This window comes from Ursus maritimus, unplaced genomic scaffold, assembly GCF_017311325.1.
Source record: "Ursus maritimus isolate PB19 unplaced genomic scaffold, ASM1731132v1 scaffold_9, whole genome shotgun sequence".
Classification (NCBI taxonomy): domain Eukaryota; kingdom Metazoa; phylum Chordata; class Mammalia; order Carnivora; family Ursidae; genus Ursus; species Ursus maritimus.
In genome coordinates, this window is record NW_024427107.1 from 61683927 (window position 1) to 61702238 (window position 18312).

At 42.4% G+C, this 18312-nt stretch overlaps 1 protein-coding gene across 3 annotated transcripts in view; it reads left to right on the forward strand.

The window, feature by feature from the left end:
• COL14A1 (collagen type XIV alpha 1 chain) overlaps window positions 1-17315 on the forward strand; it is a 207997-nt gene extending 190682 nt beyond the window's left edge. For 2 of the 3 annotated variants that reach the window (XM_008689298.2, XM_040625802.1), the window contains exons 46-48: window positions 12958-13035; window positions 14727-14882; window positions 16446-17315. In XM_008689298.2, coding sequence (XP_008687520.2) covers window positions 12958-13035; window positions 14727-14882; window positions 16446-16525 — 314 coding nt within the window. In that variant the 3' untranslated portion in view covers window positions 16526-17315. Of the gene's footprint in view, window positions 1-12957; window positions 13036-14726; window positions 14883-15709; window positions 15762-16445 lie in introns of those variants that run through there. The other variant, XM_040625803.1, reaches the window with a different exon arrangement.
• Window positions 17316-18312: the final 997 nt, after the last annotated feature.

Genomic DNA, 18312 nt, shown 5'->3' on the forward strand with positions numbered 1-18312 from the left:
TATATACACACTCTTTCATTTGGATAAAACAGAAGACATGGTTTGGATAAGGAAGGAATGTGAAACATTACTGAATGTGCAAGTTGGGAGAGTAAACGCAAAGTGAGTTGTGTAGAAAGTAAATGCCGTCAGAATTTAGAGGAAGACATCACTGCGGCCTTTGAAAAGAAGAGGTGCCAGCACTTATTAAGCGACTAGTGTTGTTAAGCTACTGTTAGTTGCTTGGCACATTATTAATGCTTATAAAAATCTTATGAGGTCAGTATTAGCTCCATTTTTTTAAAAGGATTTTATTTATTTATTTATTTATTTATTTATTTGTGAGAGAGCGTGTGCATGAGCATGAGAGGGGGGCAGAGGCAGAGGGAGAGAGAATCTCAAGCAGAGTCCCCGCTGAGTGCAGAGCAAGACATGGGGCTCGATTCCAGGATCCCCAAGATCATGACCTGAGCCGAAACCAAGAGTCAGATGCTCAACCGACTGAGCCACCCAGGTGACCCCAGCTCCATTTTTAAGTGAGGAAACTGAGGCTCAGCTAGTTTGTTAGTTGTCCAAGGTCACACCACTGGACCATAGAGGACCAGAACTCAAGTCCACATCTGCATGATTCCAGAATGTCTGTGCCAGCTCCACTCTGTCCTTTTGTCACCTTGGAATTCATTGCGTAGTGGGGGCTCCCATGGGAGAGGCCAGAACTGTGCAGGGTCTGGTGGACCTCATTTCATTATGGCTCCTACTAACCATGGCTCAGTTCACACAAATAAGTGAACAGTTAAACTGACTAGAATGTCACAGTGGGTCATGGCTGTACTACTCACAAGCTCCCTGCACAGTCTGTTCTGTTTTTGGAGAGGCTTGGGGCATCCTTGACCCAGCAAATGACCACCTTTGAGGTGATTTGTTGGATAAATATGAATGTGATAAAAAGATTTTCCATGATTATACATTTTGGCATTTAAAAGTTTTTCTAGAATTTTAACATGTGCCCAAGCTATAGAAGAGTTGAAATAGGGGAACTACCTGGGGGTAAGCTGGCCATGGATCTGGCAACTTGGGGTTCACCTATAGAATTATACTTCTGGTATAACATCTACCCCTAGGGGAAATAGAGGAGAAACCTGGAACAAGGCAATTCAATCTTGTTTTACTTGTGATGTTTTAGAAGAGAAACCGATTTCACTTTGCTGTTTGTGATGCCGCTTACCTGACTAGCAGGACCGGATGTTGTTGGAGGCATCAATCATATATGAGTCAGGATCCGAACTTGGCCACTTACTAGCTGTGTAATCTTGGCTGCTTAATTGTACAAGTTAATCTTTCTGTATCTTCATTCATTCATCTAACCAGCACTTATTAAGCATCTACTACATGTCAGGCATGGTTCTGAGTGTTCATGACATAGCGGTAAACAGGGCATACATTTCCCACCTTTCCTGTACCTAGCATGGACACAAAAACTACATGAACATTTTCCTTTAGTTACATTAGTTTTAAGTGCCACGAAAAAATGCACGATGCTATGCAAATGTAGAAGAGGGGGCTCTGACTTACTCTGGCAAGTCAGTGATGTTTTAGCTGAGACCTGAAAGTTTAGAACTTTGGCCTATCAATAAAAGAGTCAGAGGAGAGCATTCAAGGCAGACAGCGGTAATGTGTGCAAAGGTCCTGAGGTGGGAAAGGGCTTAAAGCTCTAAAGCCATGATTCTCAATAGTAGTCAACATATTGTCTCCTTTTCAACAAATGGTACATCTCTCTTACTATTCTAAAGTGAAATTCATAGATAATACATATAACCTGCCTTCACACATAATTAAAAAAAACTAGACTGCCATCTAGTGTAATGTAAAGAAGTAAAACTAAAGTAATGTCTGGTTAAATTGTTTATTCCAATATGCAAATTCTCAGCATGACTACGCTGGACACATAATGAAGCAGTCAAACGGTATTTATATTACATAATTACTGAGAATGCAGCAGCCGCAAGTTCAGGCTGATGTAGCTGAGCTCCACCAATAACACGTCTTTCTGCGTTTGTGTCTATTGTGTTCACAGTGAAGAGAGTAAGAGCACATACGTCGTCAGCATTATGCACATAACTGTAAATTATCTTCTGCATTTTCAGACACCTGTTCCTTGGTTAACAGATCTCTCTGCTTTCCACTATATTTCTTTTTCCTACTGGGGCTCTCTCCAGAGAAGCCTTATACAACTGACTATCTCCTCCCACCCATCGACAGTGGCGATGTCTTTACCCATGCTAGTGCCTGGAAAAAGTTGAGTGGAAATGACTGGGAGGTATCCTTCCAAAGATTTTCCCCATTGGAACCCACTGGTTTCTACAAATGTCATTAGCACTTTATACCGACTCAGTGGGATCAAATACTTGGGATGCAATATTATTACTGAGGCTTAAAAAAAAATAACAGTGTTGGAATGTCATCTTTAATCACAAGAAAATTTCATGTTTTTGTTTAAGAGCTTGATGCGAGAGCAGTTTCCCCACTCTGTGTGTTGCCCAGATTAATTTTTTATTGTTCTTTGAGAATATAATCCCTGAACGACTTTTTGAAGTTGGAAAATTTTTCCCCTTGAGCTTTCCCTGACACAGAAGACCAAATTTCTAAAGAGTGAATGTAAAGAAAGACAAGATTTAAGGATCAATTCTTATATCAGTCCTAAGGTTCTGTGGTTCATTTGAAAAAGATGGACTTTGTTCCAGAAAATGAGAAAGGGGGGATGTGAGAAGGATGAGAAGGTGCCACACAACCAAGCTCCCCCGCCGCCCACCCCCCACCCCCACCCCCCCACCCCCCGCCAAAGCAGACACAGGTAGAAAAGGACTCAGCTACACTCTGGTTGCCAGAAGTCAGTGACAACCCCCTTAGGCGATAGGGAAATGGCAGTCAGAGCCGGAAGGGCTGCATTCCCCCCCAAAGCTAAATCTGAGTCCCTGAGGCTCATGCCCCTTACCTGTGAATCAACAAGCCTGAGAAGGCTAGAGAGAAGCCTGGGTCTCAAGTCCATTCAAAGCTGGGAGAGAGAAGTGGGGTTCTTGCATTTGATATTTCTGTGGTTGAAAAGAGCTGTTGGCACCGAAGATACATTTGGCTGAAAACTTCGGTCACCAATGCCGAATAAACGCACAGCAGTTGCCAGACAGGGATGCCTCGATGGTAAGCATCTGTGGAACTTCTTAATGGCCCTTTTATCCTGGCTTATTCCTGGAAAAATTATCTTTATGGGACAGATCAACTTGATTAAAGATAGAGGGTTGGCAGGGCTCTTGTAATAATTGGCTGGTTGAGGCTTAAATATTTACAAGTCTTCCTTGTGATGTGGTATTATCTCTGATATTCAGTTGCACGTGGCATAGTCTTTTCATCGCTGTTAAAAATCTGCCGACGTGTATGTTTCTTTCCTCATCCCCTGCCTCTCATCTCCTGAGAGATGAACTCCAGAGAAATAGAGGTAGCTTTCTCTTTTCTCACCCAATTGCTATGTGGTAAAGTCCAATTTGTGCTTTGGAACGAGATTTTTCTCTGAAGGTTTGATGCACTGTTTTTTCCTAATGTATAGTAACCTGATCGCATTGAAAAGGAATGCTTTTTCTTTTTAAGTTGTATCATCTTTTATTTTGTAAGGGTTTTTTTTTTTTTTTGGTCCCTCTATTACAAACTGACTCTTTACATTCAACATGGCTGCAGAGAGAAGCTCTATGTGTTAATGACTTATTACTATATAACAAGTTACCCTAAAACTTAGCAACTTAAAACAACAAAACATGTATAATCATGGTTTTCCTGGGTCAGGGATTCAGGAGTGGTCTAGCTGGGTGCTTCTGACTCAGGGTCCTCCACGACACTGAGTCAAGATGTCAGCAAGGGCTACAGTCCATTTTTGTCTTCTTTTTTTGCCATGAAAGCTAATATAATTGTTCCTGTAGCTTAAAATATTTTGAAACCCTTAACTGGAGGGTCTGTGTAGTAGATCTGATCAGATTCTTGTGTTGGATTTCAGTCCCTGTCTGGGGTAATGGTATCGTGCTAGAAATACCACTCAAGGTTAATGCCATCTCAGCAAGATATCTTTGTATGGTCCTGCTTCATATTTTCTGCTTCACTTCAAGTATGTACTTTTTGCTCTAGCCAAACTGAACTGCTCTGTGCTCTCTGTACTAGTCAGCTTTTGCTGCATAACAAACAACAAACATCTCAGTAGGATACAACGATAAATATTATTTTTTTCACCACATATCTGTGGGATACAGGGGCAGTTCTGCTCTGCTGGCGCCCTGGCTGGAAGGGCTGAGTTTCCTAGAATATGTAATCCTCATGGCAGTGGCAGAAAACAAAACAGGGCAACCCAACCATCCAATCCTATTTCAAGTCTCTGCCCATGTTGTTGCCTCTAACATCTCATTGGTCAAAGCAGGTCACATGGCCGTGGCCACGCCCAACTCCAAGAGGTAAGGAAGTACACGGGCCCTAAGCCAAGAGAATGGGTGTGTAAGTCTTCCGCAGAGTGATGAGGAAGAGAGGACACTCGTTCAGTTTATCCCGTTCTTCATACGGGTCTTTTCCTTCCCTTCTGCCCTCATTGCTGATTCCCGCTGTGTCCTGTTCTTGAACTAGTTCATGGATTTTCACCTGCTGTTTCCACTCCCTAGAATCCTCTTTCTTCTTCTGGCTCATTCCTACTCCAACTTCAAAACTCATCTCAAGTGTCACCTCTGCCAGACCACTGTTCTCCCCGTGGTTTGTTTGGCCCGTGTGTTGGTTGTTGCTACCCTGCTCTACGCCAGCTGAACTAGGCTGAGTAAGCTCTCCCCGAGCACATGCGTCCACCACAGCAGTTTCTCATTATACTGTCTTTGTTGGTGTGCTTGTTTGTCTTCCCGCTGGACTGTGAGTTCCTTGAATGGGGCTGTGCCTTTCATCTTTACATCCCCACCCCACCACCAACCCCACCAAGAAGCCTGAACAAGACCTGGATCCACGAATAGATGGCTACCTCTCTAGTGTGTGAAACAGATCGTTTAGCACCCAGGTAGAATATACTTTCTTGAATTGCCTTTTAATGATTTCACTTCTGTTAATCCTGTCTCACCAATAAGGCTGCGTGATCCCCAAAGACCAAACTTAATGTCGATTTTCCTTTTATTTTTCATTATACCTGAAGTGCAATAGTCATAAGTGAATCATAAGTGATTTATGGTGTTGATTACTCCTTGGCTAGTTTTTTGGCTGCCATTTGTCCTTCACTCTAGAGCCATGAAAAAAACAGAAATCCATGTGGCTATAGGACATCAGTCCTAAGACATCCTGTTAATAGCCGGTTACTGCCAACTTGACAATGTCAGCATTTTCTTCAAGTCATTATTGTGTAAATTTAGCCAGGAAAACAGGGTGAGATTTTTAAATAGGAAGGATTTTTCAACCGGGTAGGAAATATATATAAAATAGCAAAGACATTGGACATTTCAGTGCCCAAATTTTAGTGTGTCTAATTTAGATGTCTGTGGTCAGAAGATCAAGGGACCTCCTGCTTACAATGTGTGTGTGTGTGTGTGTGTGTGTGTGTGTGTGTGTTTACTATATCCATACATAAATATTGATAGAGAGAGGCAGACAGAGAGGCAGAGACAGAGAGACACTTTCTTTTGAATGTAGGAATGTACTTAGCCATTTTCTAAATTTCTGGCCTTGAACATAAACAAGTAAAATGGAAATCTAACATGTACTAATTTAGATGATAAAACTAAAGATGTTTATATTAGCTTTAGTAAACCATTTTCAGTGAATTTTTTGACATGGCTTTTAAATCGATAAATACAATAAATAAATATACCAAAATGCATTTGTATAGCTGAGGGGAAAACATACATAGAAAAGATATATTCATTAACTTTTTTCGTTTTCATTGTTTCCAGGATTAACTAGATATAAGATGTATTTATCTTAATAGCGGATTCTTCATGCTTATAATGAAAGCTGTTGGTCATAATGCATTTTCTTTTAAACTCTGCAGACTCCGGCCTCATTCCAGTGCCCTGACACTACTCTCTTCTTTCCAAGAGTCGAGAGCATCATATCACTTTTCATTTCTTCAGGGAATGAAAACTAGACCAAACTCTAATTTAAATATCATCAACTTGTTGAATATTCATGCCAAACCTGAGATGTTCATTTTTGGAGCTATAGAAATTGGCTCATTTTTTTTCTTAACTTTGAATTATTAATGATTTCCCTAATAGTCCATGCTAGAAATAATATAATGGCATTGAAGGGGGATCAGTCAAAGCTTTGGAGCTGAAACTGGTTGATGGGCATTTGGTCTGATACTCTTATTATGTGCCCGTAAGATCAGAATATCAGTTTGCAAAACTATCTGGACAAAAGTCTAGGCTTCCTAGTGCCAAATGTAATCCCTGTTCTTTTTTTGCCATGCACCTGCTGGTGTGAGCAGCCTGCAGGTGCCTACATGGGGTTGGCGTGCACTGATGAGGGACACTCCTCCTCATCCTTGCTTCTCCCTCCTCCCTTTACAGCCTCCATGCTGCCCCTTTCACCTCCCTCCTCCCCGCTGCACTTCCTTCCCCTCTCTCGCTGCCCAGAGGTCAGTGTGTCTAATTTAGATGTGTGTGGTCAAAAGACCAAAGGACCTCCTGCCAATATTACCATGTGTCTAACTGGTAGAAAAACCTGAAGTGCAGAATATCCTATTGTCTTGGTCTTGATCTGGTAGTGGTTCCTTTGACCACCAGACAGCCCTACCTAATGGTTCCACATGTTTTCCCCTGGCTTTTCTGTGGGACTAGCTCAGTGTTTATTGGTGGAGTTGAGCTCTGTGAGATTTTTCAGTCCACTTTACTAATTGTATCGCTTTGTAGCACCCAGCAGGGGCGAACCCATGTTTTAAGGGGCCTGAGGCTTCAGCAGTTTGGAGTTCCTCTTTGAAAAAAGAGGGTGAAGTTACAAACAGAAAATTAGGTAGGTGGTATTGGAGAGGTCCTATGCACACGAGGGGCCGTATCCAAACTCCTTCATGTGTCATGACCTGACCCAGACTGGCTTCCTAGTCTACCACTCCCCAACCTGCTGCTGCCCAAGTCCTGCCAAACTGCTTGGAGTTCCCCAGCATGCCCAGTTCTCTTTCATCTGCAGGCCTCTGTACATGCACTTTCAGTCTGCCCTTCTCCCTCCTTTAGCTGGGCATCACTGCCTTTCCGGGTTCCCTTGCCCCCTTACTCCTGGGAAGGTTCAGCCAATGGGAGGCTTTAAGCAGGATTAGAGGGTTCGAAGAGGGGAAAAGTCAGGATATTTCTCCCCTCACTCCAACCCCTGCATCCCCTGCAATTCTAGATGTGGTGACAATACTTACGTGGCTCCTGCTTCCACCGGAAATCTCTCCCTCTGCTTCCAGATCCTACCAGAAGGTTCTAGGCTCTGGGCTCTAGTCACATGATTTCTTCCCATTGTCCCTATGCTCTTAAAGATGAGAGTGACCTCCTGCTCTTGCTAATTTATCAGTTGCCCCATCATCTTTAATTGGCTTCTCAGTCATTCCATCACGCAGGTAAACAAGTCCCTGGATTATATTCTCTTTGCCCGAATAATCTAGAGTGCTTTATCTTTCCCTGACTGAGTCCTGAATTACACTGTCATAGTGCATGGAAGGTTATTTTATAAAAAAGACAATTAGAAGAGAAACTCGTGGCAATAGTTTGCAAAGTTTGTTTACATTTAAAACAATCATGTAATTTCCAATCTTTGTCCCCTTAGCCAAGACCTTAGCCAAAACTTGAAGTCCCACATTCTGGTACTAATGCTACAGGCCAAAAACGTAGAAATAGCAGACTCTGGAAATTGCACAAAGTCTTTAGTGAATTATGTCCAATTAATCTGCTACCTTGTAGCTAGGTACCTGTCCAGTACTTTGCTTCTAGTAGGCGTTCAAACATACTTTGAATGGAAAGCAGACTGTGCTTGCCATTCATTGTCAGCATTTCCTAGGTAACAGACAATATAATAACATAGCTGAAGCTCTGTCTCACTGTTTCTGTGACTTTTTGGTACAGTTACAATGAAAGCATTGCCCAGCCTTTGCACATCTGCCTGGGCATAAATCCTGGGAGTTACTCAAAATGTCTGGGATCAAGAGACTAACTGGTCCACGGAATAGGACGAGGCTTCCGTGTGGAGTGCTTGGTGTGGTCAGAGGGCAGAGAAATGAGTAAAACTTCTCTATTCAAAGACCAACAGGCCAAAGAAAATAGGAAACGGACAACCAAGTGCCAGATCGTAGACGTGTAGTCAGCGTGAGCCGGAGAGAGCCACTGAACACCAACCCTGAATCTTGCTCAGAGCAGAGGGCAAGAATGCCAACTAAGGGAAGTAAGCTGAGGAAATGTGATAACCACAGGGCTGATTGCTGAGCATGGGCCCAGAGCAGATGTGCAGACTGACTCGGCAGGCGGCTCAGGAAGCCTCGACTGCAAAGAACAAGACCAGAAATGCAGCCTGCCCACTTGGGATGAAAACGCAGGGAGGGCAGTGGTTCAGCATCCGGGCTTTGGCACCAGGCTGCCTGGGTTGAGATCTCGGCTCTGTTACTTCCTAGCTAAAAGCAGGTATCACAGCCTCCTTTGGGGTTAATAGTAGTGCCCGCCCTCTTGGTTCTTGTGAAGCCAAAATGAGCTCACACATGTCAAGCATCTAGCATTCAGAATCTACCGAGGTCATTTATAGGCTTAGCTGATAAACTGGCCTCATTCTTCGTTTGTCAAAGTCTGCAGTTGAACTTGGTATTTCATTTATTCATTCATCTGTTTGACACATCTTTCTTGAGTGCCTTAGTTTGTGCCTGGAACTGGGAATATAACGAAAAACTGAAACGAACAGGTCTCTGCCTCTGTAGACCAATAAAAAAATATTGGAGGGTCAGTGTTAGGTTCGTGGTAAAGGAGAATCAGGTAGCCCTGATGGTTTCTAATGAGACTCTTTAAAAAAGAATGACTATGACAAAGGTTCCTCTCTGGTGGGGGATGTTGATGATGCATGTGTAGGGGCGAAAGGTACATGGGAAATCTCTGTACTTTCCACTCTATTGCTGTGAACCTAAAACCCCTCGCAAAAAAATAAATTTATTAAAATATTTTTAAAAGAAAGAACAGATGAATGGATGGATAATAATCTCTCTGATTATCCTAAATATTTTTGATAACTCAAAAAAAACCTAAAGATATTTTAATCTTATCTAAAATCATATTTTTGGAAAGTTAGATCTTCATTTATATGAGCTTTGCCCAGTTTTTATTAATTGTGAGCAGTTATATTCAACTCTAGGAAACACTAGCAGCTGAAACTGCCACACGAGGAACTTGTTAGAAAAAGCAGTGTTCCCGCAAGCCAGGCATGTGTAAGTACAAAGCAAAGCTCCAGTGTAAGGAATTTTGTTTGTTGATCAGGTCAGGCTTGCTTTTAACAGTCGGCTGCATGTTGGTGTAGACATGTAGTCATTCAGTTAGGCTTCTAGAACTTATTGGGCCGTCTACTACGTGTAAGGTTTGGCTTGGATCCGACACTAACAATAAAGAAGTCGTGATCCCTGTCATCAGCAGGCTCGTAGTCTGAGACTAGGTGAACATGAGGACAAGCAATGCAATGGGGTAAGTGCCAAGAGGAGGCACGGACAATATGGAATCCGAGAATTCATTCATTCATTCATTCATTCATTCATTCATTCATTCAGTATCGGTAAGTTTCATACAATGTGGAAGACACCCTAGCCGTGTCAGAGATAACTGCCATGGACCAGATCCATAATGCCTGTCCTCTTGAATCCAGTGGGCTTCTGCTCATTATGGTTGCAGAAAAGCCTTGAGCTGGGTCTTGAAGAATGAGAAGTATTTATGGAGACAGCCAATGTGAAATGGGTGTTTCAGAAAGAGGAGTATCCTGTGCACTCAGGAGTCCCAGTGCCTTTGTGGAGAGGATGCTGGCAATTGGCTCTGGGCACTCCCATCTCAACACCAAATGGCTCCACCTTCACCCTCACGAAGAGATTGATGAGGGAAGCCCTTAGTATGGGTGATGCTGGTACTTTGTCTGTAAAGGACTATGCCCAGATTCCGTTGCCCACTGACATCTCATAGATGGGCTGACATTTTAGGACATTTGATTTCTTTCCTTTTAATCATGGCTTACAGGCTTATCAAAAATACATGCAGAACTATTTTTAGAGAGCTGAGGTTAGCCTTTAATTTCAGTCCTCATCTTAGGTCCTTAATTATTGATTTTTAACATGATTTTTTCATTCCAAGGAAAAGACTTATAACCAAATTCAGTTGTCATGGACATGAATATTCCTTCAGTCTCAGAACCATAAGTGAACACGTGGACAAATATTAATCTATTAGCCAATGTGTAGTGAGAACAGGTCTTCATTTCAAGGACAATAAAAATCTAAGTTTCTCTGTTTATATAATTATATCCTGGAATTTCTTCAAGACATTTTGAGAGGCTGCAATATTTTTGTGAGACTCTTCCTCTTACCTTGGTTTGTAGTATGGGTAATATCAAATGCCACTTGTTTTTCTCTACATAACTAGAAAATTAAGACGACCAGATTTCCTACTCCCCAATCTTCCCCACCTTTTGCTTTCTTAATGAAGAAGCAACGGATAAGTCAAGAAACTCTTATCAGAGAGTTATTCCTAAGAATATTTCCTGCATGTCCTGTTCAGCCTCATCAACTGCATCTTCGACTTTGGAGGACCATTGAGAAGCCATGTTGGTAATGTCAATCCCTGAGTACCGTAAGGTCTTGGGAGGCCTCTGAGTCACCACACACTTAATCACGAGCAGCCTGCCGTTAGTCATCTGTGTATTTTATTGTGTTCTAATTCTTTAAAAATTAGTGGTTCCCTGTGGGGAAAGTGACTCTCATTCAAACAGAAGAAGAGACCGTTTCTGCTAAATTCCCAGATGCATGGTAGTGTACATTTGCAACTGAGAGAACACCTACCAGCTGAAAAGTACTTATTCCAATTAGCTACTAAGCTAATAGCTAAACTAGTAGCTGACTGGGTAATATCCGGTAGATGTACCCAGGGTGCTCTTCTGTCTGAACAAGTTGATGAGCAATTGAGCATTACATGTTGACTAGTCTGAGTCTGTTACGTGCTTTTTAAACTCAGATGAAATTGTATTTTTACTCTTGAGAAATTACTATCTTCCTTATGGGTTCCTAAGACAAGAGTCAGACCCGAAACAGGAGGTCATCACAGGCTAAGTGGTCAGTGCCCTGCTCTCTCCCTAAAGTACTAGTCTCTTAGGAGCTCAGAAAATACCAGTGAGGCCATGTGCAGCAGGCGTGGGTGTTGGGGAAACGTAGCAGGGGGTGGAGCAGCCCTGAGGACCACTAACCAAGAAGGAGGACCTTTTTAAAGGTGCCAGATATACCTTGACCCCAAAAGGTGGTCCCAAGGAACACAGCAGACACCAACGTTCATATCAAGGGACAGTGGTTATGTGTGCAGTGTAGAAAAAAGTGCCCGTTGCTCACCAATCTATTTTATTTTTTTCCCCCAACTATTCCCAGAGCAAATACTACATGAACGCCTTTGTTTCTGGAAGTTATAAACCAAGACGTGAAATTCAAGGGCCAGAGTCCTTGCTTGTTGTGTCTCTCCATTTGTCTGTAGTGAATACGCACCGCCTTTAGGAAAAGGGAAAGTTATTTGTAATTTTAAACATTTTTAAAATCACTGGCATGCCTGCCACCTCTCAAATTGGTTATTGTCATTTATTTATGTTTCCTTCCAGGCTTTGCCAACGCACACATAATTTCTTTGTAAGTGTAATTACATACAGATGCAATGCTGCTTTCTGCTACTTCAAAGCATTGTTGTACATGAAAAACAGGCACCAGAGACCTTCTGTGATGTGAGCCTGGGTAACCCCAGCTGATGCAACTCTCTCTGGGATGGGTGGGCCTCAGTGGGGCATGTTCTCACCTGTCCTGCAGTCTTGTGATAGCAGCCATTTGGATGATGACGTGGCAGAGTGTATGTTTCTTTGGGTTTTGGTGGTTTTTTTTTTTTTTTTTTTTTTTTTTTTTTTGCCTATGAAAATGTATAGTTTGTTAATAGCACTGTAAATTATTTGGAGTAAGGAGTCTGCTCAGTGGAAAAGAAACATGAATAGGTTTAGATTTTTATGGGGCTGAATCAGCCAAATCAAACACAGGCTTTCCTGAACCTTCCAAGTTTTTAATGGAAACTCACGCTCTTCAGAACTTTGCTGCCTAATTATAATTCATGCCTTTTGCAGATACATTACAGGGTGGACCAAAAGGAAAATGTTAGACATGTTCACTTGTGATTTCTATTGTGTGGCTGTGGAGTGCCAACTGCATACGTCGAGTGGCCTGGTGCGTGGAAAGACACGGGCCGGGTCCTGGCAGGCTGGACCCCTTCAGTAGGAAGGTGGATAGACTTACAGTATTGCAGATACGGACAGCATGCTCAGCTACAGAACCCGCCTTCTATATGTCTATCTGTGGTTGTACATAATTCACAGTGTCAGAATTTAACTTAAAAGTCCCCTGGGAACCATAACCCCAAACCAGCCCACATCATTATCTTTCTCAGAGCAGTGCTTTTGAAAGATTTTACCTAGATTTTCTTTTGAAGACTTTTTCTTTTTAAGACTTTTTCTTTTTTTCTTTCTTTCTCTTCTTCTTCTTCTTCTCCCTCCTCCTCCTCCCCCACCTCCTCCTCCTCCCCCACCTCCTCCTCCTCCTCTTCCTCTCCTTTTCCTTCTCCTCCTCCTCCTCCTCTTCCTCCTCCTCTTCTTCTTCTTCTTCTTCCTCTTCCTCTTCCTCTTCCTCTCCTTCTCCTTCTCCTTCTCCTTCTCCTTCTCCTTCTCCTTCTCCTTCTTCTTCTTCTTCTTCAGGTCTAACTGGCGTCAAGGGAGAAAAAGGAAATCCAGGCATTGGAACCCAAGGTCCAAGAGGCCCCCCCGGACCAGCAGGTAAATCTTCCTACCGAACAGAAAACGGCAAGATGGAAATCGTAATGCTTTATATTCACTTGACATCACCGGTGAGGAAAATGGCCATGTTACCTCTCGTATCTGTGGAATCGCTGTATTTCTCACTCATTTTATTGGAAGGCCAGTTTGTTAAGTGATGATCCTCCCAGTACAGAAGCCTCAAAGGCTTATAGAATATTCTGGGATCCTATTGGCTTCATGAGTTAGGCTATGCTAGGCTGTGCTGCAGTAACAAATCAATCCAAATGCTTAGTAGATTGATGCAATAAAGGTTTATTTTATAGCCCCCCAAAGTTTTATGTGGCTTTCCCCCATGTTGGAGCAAAAGGCCTCCAGGAGAAAGATAAAGGAGGCACATCAGCCTTCACCTTCCTAAATGGACAATGACACCATCACAGTGATGCATATTTCACTGGCTGGAACTAGCCACACTGTCTCCGTGGAACCACATGGGAGCCTCCCAATAGAGAGGAACACAGGGATGTTTGATAAACACTCATAGTTTCTGCCACCATGGCTGTCTTACTGGATGAGTGTGCGTCAGTTTTGAGTTTTATGTGTATTACTGTGTGCTTTTACAGTAGTCTCCAGATTACCATCCTCGTTATTAGAATTCTAAGTTTGCAGTCTATTAGACATTTATAATCTGGTTTTAGCCACATTGAATCGAATACTTTATAATTTTTTTCTTTCCAACCTAATAGTGGTTTTGGAAAGCACTTTTCCTAGGAGGGATTCCTAATGGAAAAGATTCCCTTTGAGCATAAGTGCTCCTATCATTAGAGCTTGTGTGAGAGGCTGATCTAGCATCGCGTGTTACACAGAAAGGATGGTTGGTGAGCGTTGACTGAATGGACTGAACCTACTCAGAGCCGCAACACTTTTCAAATATAAGGTGATACTTGTTCCTTGTTTTCATTTAGAGCTAGAGTTGAAGAGTTCATTTCAGCTAGAGTTGAAGAATCTCATTTTTAGTTGAAGAATGCCTTTTAAACACTATTGGAATCTAGGCCTAAAAGCAAACATAAAAACACCCAGCCTGATATACTTCCTAAAATCAGAAAAATTTTCATCTCCCTCCTATTTTCACTCAATCTAAGTTCTCAATTGATATAACGTAGCCTAAAGAAATTTTGGTTAGTATTTTAGATCAATTTCAGACTTCCTTTTTCTCCTGCAGGATAATTTCTTTCACACGCAAGCTACTGTATTTCAATTACCTGGGGCCATAAAGCAGTACACATTATGACGCTGAGACTGAGTGTGTTTGTGTGTGTGTGTGTGTGTGTGTACGTGAGCATGCATGCCCGTACGCTGCATTCATAAGGAATGACACTGGGAAACAGAAGCTCTATAAAAAAGCCAGGTTGACAGTTGTATGTTCTTTTCCCTTTAATATCCAAGAGGTGACAGAAAAAAATACATTTTCTTCCCAGTTTCCTGAGCTGACTGGAAATATCCTCCAGGAGATTGTGTGATTACAGTATGATCCTGTGTCCAGCAAATCCAGTTTAGGAATAAAAACTCAATGAGCAGAGAGAGGCATCTTATCCTAATTGTTAAGATGTGTGAGGTGGCTTCTTTTAAGAGTTAGTTTCCTTCTTGGTAGTCTCAAAACTCACTCCGTGATGGTCAAAGACCAACTGTTTTCCTTTGTTGGTGCTTTTTAGGACCTTCAGGGGAGAGTCGGCCAGGAAGCCCCGGGCCCCCTGGCTCTCCTGGACCCAGGGGTCCCCCTGGTCACCTGGGGGTGCCTGGACCACAAGGTCCTTCTGGCCAGCCTGGATACTGCGACCCCTCTTCATGTTCTGCCTACGGGGTAGGAGGTAAGTGCCAGCCCCTCGTGGGCTTTGAGCAATGTTTCGCTACGATTAGAACTATAATGATGAGGGTGCAATGAACAGTAGACCAGTCATGGGAGGGAAGCCGAACTTGAATGTCTCATTACCTTAAATTACCCAGAGACATCTTCTATAAAGTGCAAATTACTATCAAGGTTACCCCTTCAAAAACTTTAAGAGAAAAATGGAAATAACAACACAACTAAATCTTCCTTGTTTACAAAATGGCAGTCCACACTAACTTGGCCTTCAACCTCATCTTTAGTCATTGGGGGACATGTTTGGACTTTCTATGGGGGGTCCTTAATTCTGGGTTACTGCTGTGGTGTGGTCGTGATGCCTGTCACAGTTTACTCTTGTTTTGGAAAAGCCTCAAACTCACAACTTCCCCCTAATGAGGAGGGCCCCCTAGATTCTTTTGGGTGACCTTCTGCCCACCACATGCCCACCATTTTCGGTGACCCAAGATAGTCTTAAGAAGAAACAAGAGTGACCATGCCTGTCCCTGCCTCATTACTAACTCCTGGCCTGAGATTGTGAAAGATAATGCTTCCTAAAAACATCTGCAGCCTGCATGTTGGCGAGTTGTGCAACGGGACATTTTCTGACATAGTCACTCTTGGAAGCATCAAGAGAGATGTTCAGAGACCGCTTTGGGGCAATAAACTTCTTAGTCAAAGAATTTAAGTGTTCTGCTTTAGGAGAAATTTAACCTTATTTGCCAGAGGAACTGGTCAGAGTTTTGCTGATGTGTTTTTCTCTGTTCATCTCTTCCCTCCCTGTTCTCTCAAATCTCCCTGTCCCTTATTAAGATCTGATCCCTTACAATGATTACCAGCACTGAGGTGGAACTCCTCCACCTAACCATGGGCACGCCGCTTCCCTGCCTCACCTGCTTCCCTACCTGCCCACTGTTACGTCTCTTGCCCTCCCTGCTCCAGACACATACACTGATAATACTGGAACTTAACCAGGTCACAAGTGTCCATTGTAATAGAAACTGACTGCTCTGTATCAGCCTGGTTGTCAGTATATGACTACGTACCAAGAATTTACCCCCAACATTTCTGTGTGAAGGCTCGGTGATAGCCTTCTCCTCTTTCCTGTCCCCACACAAGATTGATGGGTACCTTTTTCCCTGACCATCCTCCTCTCCATCCTCCTGTGATTCCCTCCCTTCCCGACTGTCCCCGGTGATGGGTTTCTAACATGAGATCAGTTTTTAAAATGTATTTTTCTGTTATAATTCTGCTGAGATTCAGGGTTCCTTTTGTAAATAAAACACATACTATTTAAGCAGTTGGCTGTGATTCTACTTTTCTAACCATTTCTGTAACGGGTCTGTCCCCTCCTTTGCTAACCATCTGAAACCTCACCGGAAGGCGCAAGCAGCGTGGTGGGTAAAGGGAGCTACCGCTTTCCACCCAAGCAGGCTTTCCCTCCCGTTTATTGACCAAATCTGTGTCTCTTACGGACCCGTGTGAGGGGAGAATATCAGTTTATGGTTCCTGGGTCCTATCAAGTCCCCACCCCACTCTTCCTCTCTAGCTCCCCATCCTGATCAACCGGAATTCACTCCTGTCCAAGACGAGCTAGAAGCCATGGAATTGTGGGGCTCGGGGATCTGATCGCCTCAGGACAAATTTGAAAACCAACCGCAAGAACTCTTAGAGAAACTTATTCAAGAAGAATGTCATTATGTGGTTTGTATGCTACCTTTGGGGGGCTTGTCTCACCAGCCTCAATCTCCTCCTTGGACATTGTTAATACTGGTATCATTAGCAAAAAAAAGTATATTTTTAAAAAATCCCCTTAATCTATGACACCATAGGATTTATTTCTCTTTGTTATTTTAATGGCGTGCCAGACTATTTGTTTTTCCAGAGAAGATTGCTCAAAGGAAAATTGGCAAAAAAAAAATTGAATTCTGGAATCTCTTCTGTGTTAGATGATCTCAAGTCCTAAAATGCATCAAGACAACTCTGATTGTATTCAAAGGAAATGGGGCCCTCGCAGAATAAGAATTTAAAGAGATTCAAAGATTATGCCATTTATCGCTGTCTCTTCTGGCCTTGCTGAAAAGAAAAGGGGATATTATTGGAGAAACTACCTCTTGATTAACTGATCTGTCCAGCTCTGAGATCACTTGGTACCTCGTTTCACTGGTGTCTAAGAATATATATCAGATTATAACCTTTCTGAATTTGGTGATTTTAAAAATAGATTTGGGTTGACATATAAAATAATGACTTTTCACGAGTTCTGGTGCAAGGAGATCCAATTTTGATGAACAACTTTTCCAGCAGTATTCCAAGGCTTGCCCTCCTTATCTACATGGATGACTTTGTACATGCAGATAAGTTTTTTGCAAACCCATTTCCATTCTCTTTTATAAGCAAATAAAAATTTAAAACAACATATGTGGATTCTTTTTACTACATTTCTAAATGTCACCTTAGACTTCTATAGTCTTAGTTGAGTTTTAACCAGAAAAACAACAGAATAGACGGGCATTCAAATTTTCATTCATTCATTCACTTACTCATTCATTCTGAGTGCAGTAAGAAGCTTAACAGAAGAAGCAGTTGATTTGGGCCTAAGAGACTGGTAGAATTTTTTTAAGATTTTATTTTATTTATGAGAGAGAGAGAAGGAGCAGGGGAAGGGGCAGAGGCAGAGGCAGAAGAAGAAGCAGACTCCCTGCTGAGCGGGGAGCCCGATGTGGGACTCGATTCCGGGACTCCAGGATCATGACCCAAGCTGAATGCAAATGCTTAATTGACTGAGCCACCCAGGCGTCCCAAGCCTGGTAGAATTTTATCACTCATTTATAACCCACAAGAAAATGCAAGACTGGTGCTAAATAAATGTTCTCCAATAGTTTACCAACAGTTGACTGAAGAGCCATCTTTCTTCTGGTATTAAGAAGAGTCTGAAAAACTCTAGAAAGGAAGAAAGGAAATGAGATTGAACCCAACTGACTCTAATACCCGAACTATAATATATCTTTCGCTCACAAAGGAAAAATCTAGATGTTTGAGGAAGATTTCAGTTCTATTATTTGCTTGTTGAGAATAAAATGGAGGAGAGTCATAAACTTAGCGTATGCTCCTTTTCCCGTAGCATTTCCCTAGTAATAGCTTATTTTAAAAAGTAGAGATGGGGTCATTTATAACCAGAAGTTGGATTCTTCCTGGATCAGTAAGGTCTTCTGACCGTCTTTGGTTTCCTTCACCAAACAGATCTGATTTAAGACCTTTCCAGCCAAAGGATTCAAACAGTAAGGTGTACATATGTGCCTTTGGGGATCCAGGCAAAGAGTTTTTTGGTGCCTTTGCAGGAAATGAAAGAAGACCGTAAGCAGATAACCAACAGCTGTTCCCATTTAGTTATGGCAAATCATTCCACAGGTAGG